A 12,832-nucleotide genomic window follows, 5' to 3' on the forward strand; every position below is an offset into this window, starting at 1 on the left:
CATGTAAAGATAAATTGAAGGGATTTTAATCAGTAGTCTTTGTTTGCAGGTGTAGGTCAGAATCCTAGGAGTATCCTTATAACTTCAAGAAGTCATGATAAACTAGAAGTAATCCAAGTGTCAGCTAATTTCCCTGATGATTGTGACATGTCATCATCTTGGGGAACCTTGCCCAACATGTCAGAAATAAGGTAAATATTTGAACTACTATTACATAGTGTGACATTTATACAGTAAATTTGTATGGGAAATGCAGCTGGTATAAATTTATTTAATGCATATTTGCAACTATAACTTAATAATTAAAATTTTCCTTTCCAGTGACAATAAGAGTGACACAATGTCTGTGACAAGTTCGGAAGTAGACCCTAGTGCTAATAAAAAAGTACACTTTAGTGTGCAATCGTCTGTTAAAACTTAAGTCTAGTTGTATCTGGTTATGTATATGATTATCTGCTTCTTTTTGTATATATTGGTGTTAAATGATACTTTTATGGATTAGGATAATTTTCAAGAGTGGCATGTCTTGTATTTCTTTAATTGCCTTACACATCAGTGATTTTAATGATACTAAAAAGTCCTGTAAGAAAATTAAGAAATGTTTGAAATACTGGTTAGTATTTCAGAGCAGGAAATAATAGGAAACAAAATATAATAGAAATAAAAAAATTTCTTGATAATCCAATCCTGTCCAGTAAACTTGGCATGATGTCTAGTATATCAAACTTCCCGTAGTTCAGTGAAATACCATTCATAATAAGGTGCATATAGTACAAAATGGCCAGCCAAAATTGTATATGTACTTCAAACTTGGCAACTACTTACCAGGTAATGTGTGAGCTAAACATAAAGGCCATTCCATGCAATAAATATTTTCATTCATGAGGTCTACAAAGGGTAACACAACTCTTGTATGTGAAACTTTAACTAATTTTTTACCAGTACTTATACTATACTGTATTGTATATACTTTTAAGTGTTTTGTAACCACTTTTTTTTAATAATTTAATCAAGTTAACTTTTTTGTTGTTTTTAATTTTTATAATTATTGTAAAACAGCCACCAAGAAATATTCTGCTAGAATATACATTTACATCTTACAGTAGGCTATTACGTATTATTTCTTGTGAAGGGAAGGAAAAAAATTTCAGACTATTGTGATGGGAGACACTTGTCTTTTAGTGTTAGGAATATTTCAGTGTATAGGCTGATGAATCAAGACCTGCAAATTTCCTAGTCCCTGAATGTGTTTATTATGGTGACTATGTGGAAGAGCAGTGACAACCTATAAATGATTTTCAAATTGCTTATTGCTCTTTCCAACTTTAGCTAAGTATCATATTATTTTCCTACTTACATTTTATGACATTGTACACATATTCTTCACGACATTTTATGACATAGTACACTTATTCTTCACGACTAAACTGTCTTTATCTTTATAATAAATTCTGTTTAATATAAAATATAGTTTATTGTACGTATTATGTTATATAGAATCAGGCATTAGGAAATTTGATTTAATTTTGAAACTTAAAGTGTGACTGCTCAGTAAAAAGAACACAGGTTCCATATATGTAAGTTATTCATATATATGTCAGATTTGTTGACATGCTCTCATTCTTCAACTCCAATGTATATTGTCAAACTGATGTTATTGTGCTAAAGGTGGATTATGTGAAGACTTATGGACAGAATTTCTTCTTTTAACTTTACTGTGTGTATATGAATATTTTGTTTAAATACAAGCTTCTTCTGAATGTGGATATTTCTTGATACTTTATTCAAAATCCCACATACAATGTTTAAAAAGATGTCATTTAATAAATAAAGCCTAAACCTTGTCACTAATGAAGACAGATCCTTTGAGACCAGCCCTGTAAGAGCTTAACAAATTACCTTCATAGTCTGGTAATTATAATACTACTGTAATACAAATATATGTAAACTAAAAGCAATACAGATGCCACAAAATGAATAAAGTAAATGGTAAAATAAATTCATAAGCTCCAGGATCTACAGACAGTCAGGACTGAAATAAAGCATAAGTTGCATAGTGGAACATTTTGTTAGAACTGATACAAATGGTGCTGACATTTGAAACCCCATCCAAATAAACAACTACAGAATACTTTATCAATACCCACAATACCTATGTATTTCAGGAATTTTGCACAAAGCTACAGGAAAAACAATAATTGAATTCAGATAGTACAGAGCAGTGAGAAAAATACTTGTTAAAAAGAAAAAAATAAAAATACTGTAGTATATAAATAGTTTTTATAATTATATAAAAATACAATACCATTCATCCTGTGATGCCTATATGAAAATAATTGCAGTAATACTTTTCTTGGAAATTACCTTCCAAGGTCTGTGTTTAGGAACTAGAATATTCATTCAAATACAGCACTTTCAATTAGAAAATGATTCAATAACACTAGGACAAAGCATCTTCACCAGTCTAAGAAATTAACTGATTGTCACAAAAATTTACATAATACGTATACAAAAAATTGGATTTATAAGCACTTACACATGCTATTAAGTAGACCCAATTTTTAACACTAGTTGATTTCAAATGTTTACTCCTAAATTCTATGTAACAACAGGCCTACATTTACATTTTATAAAATGTACAATGTGCTACTTTGTATCAAACAAACTCTTTTAATACATAAATGCCCATTATTCAGTACAATTATCTGAATCTGATTTGCAAGGGAAAAAAAACATGGAAAAACAAAGCACAAAAACCTAATATCACCATACCGTACACAAAATAAATTGGTTATGCTCTACAGCAGATGAACATTAATTCCATAATAAAACATCTTCAGCAAATAGCTGCACTTTTCTAACAAGAATTTGTTTTAAAATATGTAAAATGACTTCAATGCCATCATATTGAAATAACGCAAAAAAGACCTAAGCAAATAGATAACACTGCCAAGCTTAAAAATGTAAATTGAATAAGCTAAAGCCTTGACATAACCTCTGGTAGTAAATCTGATAATCGCCTATTGACAGACTATCTTAAAACAAGTTTCATGCTATACAAACTGCTATTTAATAGAATCACCTTCAACCGGTGATAAATATCTTTAAGAATGGAGCAGTCACATTCTAGTATAATCACAGATCTTGACTTCCTTTCTATCAAGAAGAAAGGAATTGCAGGTCACCAGGGTCAAAATGAACAATCTTTACTACACCAGAAGTTTCCAGTTTTAAAACTAATCAATTGCAGAGCTTCAAAGATCATTACAAATGCAAATTCCTGTCTTCCTAAATTTAAGTGGTTGGTGAGGTAGAATTTGAATCCTAACCTAATCAGACCTAGACTTTACCCTTCTAATGAGACAAGATGTGATTTACCCAAGTGAAATTAAAAAGGACTAAATAACCAAAGACTACCTAAGAAAGTGCTGCTACTAGACTATAGAATTTTACATCCAGCTGTTTTATATGTCCTTTCTGATGAAATCATCGTTTACAAAGATCAATTATCAAAATTCTCAAAAGAAGTTGGTCAACAAGAGCCATTCCATTACTACAGACACCAAAAGTCAATAGTCAGTATTAGTGATTCAGCAAACATTATGAAAAAAAATTATTACCTCCAGTAGAAATAACCTTAAAACTGTCTTTGCGCCTACATCAAACTCAAATTCCTTCCTTTACGAGTATACAACTAACTCAAATTCCTTCCTTTACGAGTATACAACAAACTCAAATTCCTTCCTTTATGAGTCTACAACAAACTCAAATTCCTTCCTTTATAAGATATGGGTAAGATCCATATAATCTATGAAAGACAAACTTATCACAAACACTGCCTTAATTCCTATTTACAAGAACTAGTCTCCTATGAAACAAAAACACAAGAACGGGGTTAAGAATAGACTACGGTTGAAAGTGGGGGAAAGCAACAGAGTTGATTAAAGCATATCTGTGATTGGAAACACAAAGGAAGCCTCTGACTGACAAAGCAAAAACTGTATAAATAGCACTTCACCTTAACTAGACATTGGGAGTCGGCCTTTCTGATAAGTAGTACAACAACGACCGTTAAGTGGCCATGGGCCTGTATTGTAGCCTGCTCTCAAATAACTAGATATCTTACTGCTAACAGCAATTCCACATAATTTCTAACCTTAATTAACCTTTACTTTACACTTAATACATTTAAGATGTATCTAAAAAGGTATCACTTCCAAAATGGTAGCACAAGGAAAAATTATCATAATTTGGTAGTTGATAAGTACGTACAGATGTACACCAAGTTGAAGTGTTACTTATACAGTAACTAAGTCCTCAAGTTATAACATTTCATAAGACTTGACAGCTCTACAGCTGGTTTCAACATGACTGTTAGTCAATTAATTACACAATACATCTGTCTGTCTGTCAATTAATAAAGATATGTTCCCATTTGTTTCCTACTTTTATCTGGTATTTATGTTATTTATTGAGACTGGTGTTACTGGCAATTAAAGTAAAAATTATTTCCTTTTAAGTCATATATTATTCATTGGGTGAGTTTGAAGGAACACAATGAAGTAACTACCTTGAACATTTTTCAGTTTAACAACAAATGTCTCAATAATTATCCAAATCACCTTTTCCTTGAGATCTGTATGTGTAATTATAAAGGGAATTATATTAAGTACGTACGTAGTTCTATTATGATAATTTATGGATAAAGAGCCCTCAGCTAATCCAAAAGCTTAGTATGAGGTACATGGGAAAAATCTTTGATTTACGATTCATTCATCTGCTTACATGGTTAATATCGTGGACATTTTGCTAGAATATGCGAAATCAAGATAGACTCCCAAATGACTTGTCTGGTTAGCAAGTTCTTAAAGTATAAATAACTGACGACAACTAGAAATCAAATGAAATACCAGAAAATACAAAGAAACTGTAACAAGAACAGAACAATTACGTATCACGTACTTCCTGGGACGTCAGCGTATCTGTTCAATATTAACAGTTTAATGCAAACCAATCAAGAAACACTACCAAATACTCCAACATATCTAAACACAAAAATTATGAGAATACCTGAAGGAAAACAGCTGCCAAAGTGTCCTACAATATAATAAAACCTGTATTTGTTTCCATCCCTGAAGTAATTCTTGTCTTCACATTAATGGGAAACGAAGAATTTGTGATTTCAGACTCAGTAACTTGCAAAGCTGGCCTTTTGAATTTGCACAAGAGAAAACAAGATGCTTTAAATAATTCAACCACCTACCTAAGTGAAAGTCATGCATAATAGTATACTGTGCTGCATTTACTAACTAAAATATCAAATGCCGTAACTACAATACCCAAATGTGTATGTACTAAATAAGGATTGTCTGCTAAAGTTCATTCCGCTGCCAGAAGGCATCTTTGGGTTCTACACAGATACATGCACTGTGCTGTGCATCTTTATATGAGGCACAGCCTAAAGCCATTGTTGCTGTGTAGAGCAACTTGGCCCCACCTTTACATGTCTTAGAAGATAACATATCCATGTCTTTTTCATTTTCTTTGCATGTATTATACAAGCAGCTTTTGAATTTGCCATCACAGACTTCCTTATCGCTGCCACAGGTATCGTAACATAAGTCGTGTTCGTTGCAGCATATTTCCATCTCTGGCAGCGAGAGGTCCTCCTTGTCAAAAAAGACCCCCAAGGAGCCACATCCATTCGAATCGGGTATGTGGTTTGGATTTGGAATGGGAATTTTGCTGCCACGACAAGAGTACACGCAGTCTTCTTCCACAGTCGAATCTATGAAATTTTCAACATATTTCATAGTTCGTGCAAGAGTTTTCAGTCCATTGTTCACATTAATGGCAACTTCTTTCAATGTTTCCTGAGCTTGAGCCATGCTCTGGTATAGTGACTCAAAATAGCTTTCACCAAATGCTTGACTTAACGTAAAAAACAGCGTTACCAAAATAAAAAATTTCATCTTGTAATATACCTTTTAGTTCCTCATGCACAGAAAAAATCATCTAATAACTGGTAGACTTTGGGCTAATACCTCATTAAGCTGACAGCGAAAACTACAAACGGCACTTGCATTAATTAAAAAAGCACTGAGGTGTATCCTACAGTCTCCTGAAAAGAAAGAAAGAAAACACATTTTTAAATACATTGATAAATGAGTCACTGACACACTATTCTACTGGCATACAAGTTGAATAGTCAAAACTTTTAATATTTCACAGTGACAAGTTCTTACTGGAACTGGAATATAAAATTTAGGCCAAACGCCAAGCGCTAGGACCTAAGAGATTGTTCAACCCTGAAAATAATGTACGTACTTCAAACAATTGTTAGGAGAATAGTAAGATGGAAGAAAGGGAATACAAATGGAGGTACAGGAAAAGGAATGAAAGGGGTTGCAGCTGGGGGCAAAGGGATGCTGCAAAGAGCCCTAAGTACTGACTACAGTGCACCAATGGCATTATAACCCTACAGGGCAAGCTCTTATTAGGTACCTTGCATAATGCTGAAGTAATTTTAGCCAATTATCAAAATGCTAATGAAAACTATTTTGTGCTGCTTTTAAGGACCCAAGGTACGGGGAATCTAATTGATTGATTTATGGTTACTAAAACCTTTCATCACAATATCTAGGTTACTGACACCTTTGGGCATACTAAGGCATTCCTTTAGTTCTCTTGGCGGTCATTAAGCAAGATGCACCCCCAGTGGACCTTCCCATTCACTTGTCCAATTATTACCAAAGACGTAGTTAGGCTCAAAACAAAAATAATTTATTTTCTTGACAATTATTATAAAAAACACGCAAAGCATACAATAAGAAATAAGAAAAATATTTGTTATATGTATTTTTTAGTAATATAATAATCATAGTATTTCTTGCAGTTTTGTGAAAAGTAACCACAGCATATTGATGAAAGCAAACCAGTTTTATATATGTATACAGCCTTTTAGCATTCGTCAAGCTAAAAGAATAAGTACCCTAGTATTATAATCGTGGCTGTACCAGAGGTCATGGACCTGGTGGTGGGTGTGACTTTGACACAAATCACTCCTTTGACATCATGCTCAGTATTTTTTCAGCTTGATATTTATCTATATATCTATTTATAGGATTTGATTTTCTGAATTTTTATTTATCATGGCATACATGTCACCATCAACAGAAGCTATTTCTACATATTTTCTGTAATAATTTGAAATGATATATGGTACTGTTTGGATATTAGAATATTCCAATGATAAATTGATTATATGGTTCTTTATTCCTATTTTAACACCACCCTAGGCTAGGTCAGTGGTTCCCAAACTGGGGTCCATGGACCCCAGAAGACCCTAAAAGGGCCTGAGACACAATGAAAAAATTATTAGTTTTTTAACACCAGAAAAAAAAAAAAAAAAAAAAAAAAAAAAATATATATATATATATATATATATATATATATATATATATATATATATATATATACATATATACATATATATATATATATATATATATATAATATATATATGACTGGTAAAAATATTCTGTAACAACAGAATTCCATCTAATAAAAGGAGCCCATAAAAACACCAAAATGTAGAGAGAAAAGTACTATATTTCAGAGACTGCTGTCTCTCTCTTCAGGTATATGAATGAGAAAAGTTTACAGAAAAGGTGGTATTTATACACCAAGAGATCCGTCCACAAGTAAGCCAATTTAGGTCACCCCCCCGCTGATAATCTTCCTTTAATCTTCTTAAGTGTTGGTTGAATGAACACTGCGTCGACGACATCTGAGATCCACGCCCCTTTTTGAGATTTTCATTACCTGCTTCTCTTTTATTAAGGCCGATTCCATCATTTGACTCTTGTACCGGCAGTTGCTGCTATAAATTACACGTGACATATTCCAGTTTATTCTATGGTTATGTTCATTTATATGGTTGAAAATAGCCGAGTTCTGTTGTCCATACCTAACTGACCGTTTGTGTTGTATTAATCTCTGGGGAAGTGATTTACCTGTAAATCCGATGTAAGATTGGTCACAGTCCTGGCATGGGATCTCATATACCCCAGAGTCTTTGGGAGATGTCTTTTGTTGGACGTTAATCAGGGATTTGGCTAAGGTATTTGGGTAGGTAAATGCAAAAGGGTTGGATTTCCCAAGGGTGTGAGTTACTCTCTTAATCGTCTCCAGGTGGGGAATTTTTATTTTATTGTTGGGTGTGTCTCTGGTCTTGTCTTTAGGGGGTCGGTAGAAAATTACGTTTGCTTTTTGAATTGCTTTCTCAATTATATGGTCAGGATACTTTGAAGATGAAAGTTGCTTGCGAATTAGTTCAAATTCTTTTTCCAGGAAATCTGGGGAACAAATTCGTAAGGCTCTTAAGAATAGGTTGCTAGCTACACTTATCTTGATAGTAATGTCGTGATAGCTAAAGTAGTGAATATATGAAAGTGAGAACGTTGGTTTTCTGTATATGGTAAATTTGTATTCTGTCGTGTCTCTGATTATTAAAACATCAAGAAAAGGAATTTTGTTGTCTGTTTCCCATTCAACTTTAAATTTGATGCTGGGCACTAATGCGTTTAATTTTGAGAGGAATTCATTAAAATTACCCCACTTATTATCCCAAAATGTTAGAATGTCATCCACGTATCTCATCCACAGCATGTTTTTGGGTTTTATTGCATTTATTACTGTAGTTTCAAAGTATTCCATGTACAGATTGGCTAAAATAGGACTTAAAGGACTACCCTATACACACCCGAATTTTTGCTTGTAGAATGATTCCCCGAATGAAAATACATTATTAGATGCACATAATTCAACTAACTTTATTATTTTGTCAAGCGCCAAAGGGAAATGATCTGAATAGGGGGATAATTTTTCCCTTAAAAACTGAAGAACGTCCTGTACTGGTACTTTTGTGAATAGGGAGTCTACGTCAAGGCTTAAAAGTTTTATGTTGTGAAGTGGTATATGTGCTTCTCTGAATTTGTGACAAAAATCTTCCGAATGTTTGATGTGACTGGGAGAAAAAAAAGTGCCTAAAAAAGGAGAAAGGAGGCCAGCTAACCATTTAGAAATTTTGTAATTGAAAGCTCCAGCGCATGAAACGATGGGTCTGAATGGAAGATTCTCTTTGTGAGTTTTGGGAAGGCCATAAAAGTAGGGTAATTTAGGATTAATTACTTTAAATTTCTCTAATAGTTCAATACTCTTTTTGTCATGGCCAATTAATCTTACTTTCCGAAAAAATTCTGTGGGAACGTTCTGGAGGGGATTTTTCGTCAGTTTTTCGTAAGTATTTGTGTCGCTAAGGAGCTGGTTGATTTTGTCGAGGTAGAAGTCTTTGTCCATTATTACAATTTTGCCGTCTTTGTCGGATCTACTTATTATAACATCTAACTTTTTTAGCGAGTGGATGGCTATCATGAATCTGCGGGGAACAGGATATTTCTTATGAAGGTCAGTTAAAGCATTTAAGAACACTCCTTTTAAACATATCTCTTCACGGCTGTAGTTTTTGTCAGATATGAATTTATCAAAAGCCACTATGAAGTCTAGGTTGTTTTTGCGGTCTGGCATAAGGACAAAGGATAAGCCTAAATTTAAAACTAAATGTTGATTTACAGTAAGGGGGGTGTTGGATAAGTTTAAAACTTTGTCTTGTTGTTCAAGATTATTCCATGCGCTATTATCTATTAGGTTATGTAAAAGTCTGTTGGAATGAGTCACGCTATTATAGGCAGCAATGTCGGAACAGAATGAAATCAGATACCTGTATATGTGGTCCGTAGTGAGGAGGCGAAGATTAGATTGAGTTCCATATATCACTCTGCGTAGCACGAAGATGTCGTTTCTCGTACTGGTGATTCTTTCTTCCAGGAAAATCTTGTGTGATAGAGGGAAGGGGTTTGATTGCAGAGTCCATCTCCCGAATCCATACATTTTTGGAAGTACTTGTTCTTTGAGGCATTCTTCCAAAAAGTGTTTTTGGTTTTTCTTGATGTTTTAATAATCAGAGACACGACAGAATACAAATTTACCATATACAGAAAACCAACGTTCTCACTTTCATATATTCACTACTTTAGCTATCACGACATTACTATCAAGATAAGTGTAGCTAGCAACCTATTCTTAAGAGCCTTACGAATTTGTTCCCCAGATTTCCTGGAAAAAGAATTTGAACTAATTCGCAAGCAACTTTCATCTTTAAAGTATCCTGACCATATAATTGAGAAAGCAATTCAAAAAGCAAACGTAATTTTCTACCGACCCCCTAAAGACAAGACCAGAGACACACCCAACAATAAAATAAAAATTCCCCACCTGGAGACGATTAAGAGAGTAACTCACACCCTTGGGAAATCCAACCCTTTTGCATTTACCTACCCAAATACCTTAGCCAAATCCCTGATTAACGTCCAACAAAAGACATCTCCCAAAGACTCTGGGGTATATGAGATCCCATGCCAGGACTGTGACCAATCTTACATCGGATTTACAGGTAAATCACTTCCCCAGAGATTAATACAACACAAACGGTCAGTTAGGTATGGACAACAGAACTCGGCTATTTTCAACCATATAAATGAACATAACCATAGAATAAACTGGAATATGTCACGTGTAATTTATAGCAGCAACTGCCGGTACAAGAGTCAAATGACGGAATCAGCCTTAATAAAAGAGAAGCAGTAATGAACATCTCAAAAAGGGGCGTGGATCTCAGATGTCGTCGACGCAGTGTTCATTCAACCAACGCTTAAGAAGATTAAAGGAAGATTATCAGCGGGGGTGACCTAAATTGGCTTACTTGTGGACGGATCTCTTGGTATAAATACCACCTTTTCTGTAAACTTTTCTCATTCATATACCTGAAGAGAGAGACAGCAGTCTCTGAAATATAGTACTTTTCTCTCTACATTTTGGTGTTTTTATGGGCTCCTTTTATTAGATATATATATTATATCTATATATATATATATATATATAGATATATATAGTATATATTATATATATATATATATATATATATATATATATTATATATACACACACACACAACACACACACAACCAATAATATATATATGATCTATTGATATATATAACGTATACATATATATACATACACATATATATACATATACATATGTATACACACACATACACACACACACACACATCACACTATATATATATATATATATATATATACTATATCATATACATATATATACATATACATATATATATATATAATATATATGATATATACATATACACTATACATTATATAAATATAACATATATATATATATTATTATAATTTATATATTATTAATATATATATATATATTTATCATTATATACATATTATAAGTACATATACATATATATATATATATATATATACAACATATATAAATACACACATATATACAATATAGATATAGAATATATAGATATATATATATATAGTATATATATATATAAAATAGCATTAAATGATTATCATCCTACAGTTGGTGTTATCAATATTTCAGTGCACTTGCACATCTTTATTACATTATCATTTATATCATAAGCTTAATTTCAAATTTTACATATTTACTTACATTACATACTTACTTTGGGCAGGAGTATGCAAATATTAAATGGACTACGTTGTATTGGGTATCCTGGTATGGTAATGATAACTTTTGATTGGCTGGGGTCCTCGGCTGGGATGCATCATATCTGGAGGTCCTTGGTATGGTCAAGTTTGGGAACCACTGGGCTAGGCTATGTCTCAACATAATCTAATGTCCCTCTAAGCCCAACTTACATTGGCTTGTAGGGGCTTACCTAGGAAAGGGGAGCAAATGAACAATATGGGGTCAAGGTTACTGTGGTACTGTAGGTCTAGTGGGCATTTTTTGCAGCAAGCATTTTAGAGTGCATATAATTTACCCAGAATTTGGACAGTGTAGAATAATGGAACAGGTTCAGAAAGATGAAAAAAAAACCTATTCTTTCCTAAAATGCTTTCTTAACCTAACCAGATTTTACCTTTTTAATCTCAATCAGGGCGCAGTGCCCTGACTTGGCATGGGAGGGGGGGAGTTTGCCCCCTCTAGACCCCTCCAAGTAACACTAGACATCGGGAACAATGGACTAAGCTCCCATTAGGGGATAGTGTTTGAGCCTGGTTCTGTTGTTCTACAAACTATTCCAGATTTACCTCCAGCTAACCTAACATTGGATGCAGTATCCCAACCTGGCCAGCAGGGGCTTAGCCCACCATGGACGGTCCCCCACCACCAACTCAGCAGGAATAACTTTCTGTCTGGACATGTGGTCTGGCACTGGCTAAGACCTAACCAAAGCTGCCTTAACCTAACCTTTCCTAGAGTGTTATGCCCTGACCTAACCAAGGTAAAACTGAAGACTTCTACAGCACCCATCGGGTTCGGTAACTACCAATTTATGTAAGCATTGAACTATGGTTCTTTGCAGTTTGCCTTCAGCCATTAGCTGCAACCCCTTTTACTGTACCTCCGTTGATATTCTCTATTGTCCATCTTGCCATCTACCCTCTCCTTACAATTATTTATTTCATTTTGCAACAGCAAGGTTTTCCTCCTGTTACACCTTTCAAACCTACCTACTCTCAATTTCCTTTCCAAAGGTCCCAGTGCTTGGCCTTTGGCCTAAATTCTATGTTCAGTTCAGTTCATGAACAGAAAGATAGTAAATAACGTACACAAAACATAAGCAGGTGGTAAATATAAAGGTCATCAACTCTGTTTTACCCTAACCAGAACTTACCTTCCTGACCAGTG

At 33.8% G+C, this 12,832-nt stretch overlaps 2 protein-coding genes across 7 annotated transcripts in view; one reads left to right on the forward strand and one right to left on the reverse strand.

Moving 5' to 3' along the window:
* The window catches only part of LOC135202931 (citron rho-interacting kinase-like), a 220,205-nt gene extending 218,439 nt beyond the window's left edge, over nucleotides 1–1,766 (forward strand). Inside the window, exons 39-40 of the mRNA XM_064232395.1 lie at nucleotides 50–191; nucleotides 322–1,766. Coding sequence (XP_064088465.1) covers nucleotides 50–191; nucleotides 322–421 — 242 coding nt within the window. The 3' untranslated portion in view covers nucleotides 422–1,766. The remainder of the gene's footprint in view (nucleotides 1–49; nucleotides 192–321) is intronic.
* A 500-nt stretch (nucleotides 1,767–2,266) lies between these two features.
* LOC135202932 (group XIIB secretory phospholipase A2-like protein) overlaps nucleotides 2,267–12,832 on the reverse strand; it is a 43,654-nt gene continuing 33,088 nt past the window's right edge. For 3 of the 6 annotated variants that reach the window (XM_064232396.1, XM_064232398.1, XM_064232397.1), the window contains exons 2-3: nucleotides 11,640–11,855; nucleotides 2,267–6,121 (exon numbers count right to left, since the gene is read on the reverse strand). In XM_064232396.1, coding sequence (XP_064088466.1) covers nucleotides 5,373–5,972 — 600 coding nt within the window. In that variant the 5' untranslated portion in view covers nucleotides 5,973–6,121; nucleotides 11,640–11,855 and the 3' untranslated portion in view covers nucleotides 2,267–5,372. The remainder of the gene's footprint in view (nucleotides 6,122–11,639; nucleotides 11,856–12,832) is intronic. The other 3 variants (XM_064232399.1, XM_064232400.1, XR_010311828.1) reach the window with 2 other exon arrangements.

Source organism: Macrobrachium nipponense, chromosome 33 (assembly GCF_015104395.2).
Source record: "Macrobrachium nipponense isolate FS-2020 chromosome 33, ASM1510439v2, whole genome shotgun sequence".
NCBI lineage: Eukaryota > Metazoa > Arthropoda > Malacostraca > Decapoda > Palaemonidae > Macrobrachium > Macrobrachium nipponense.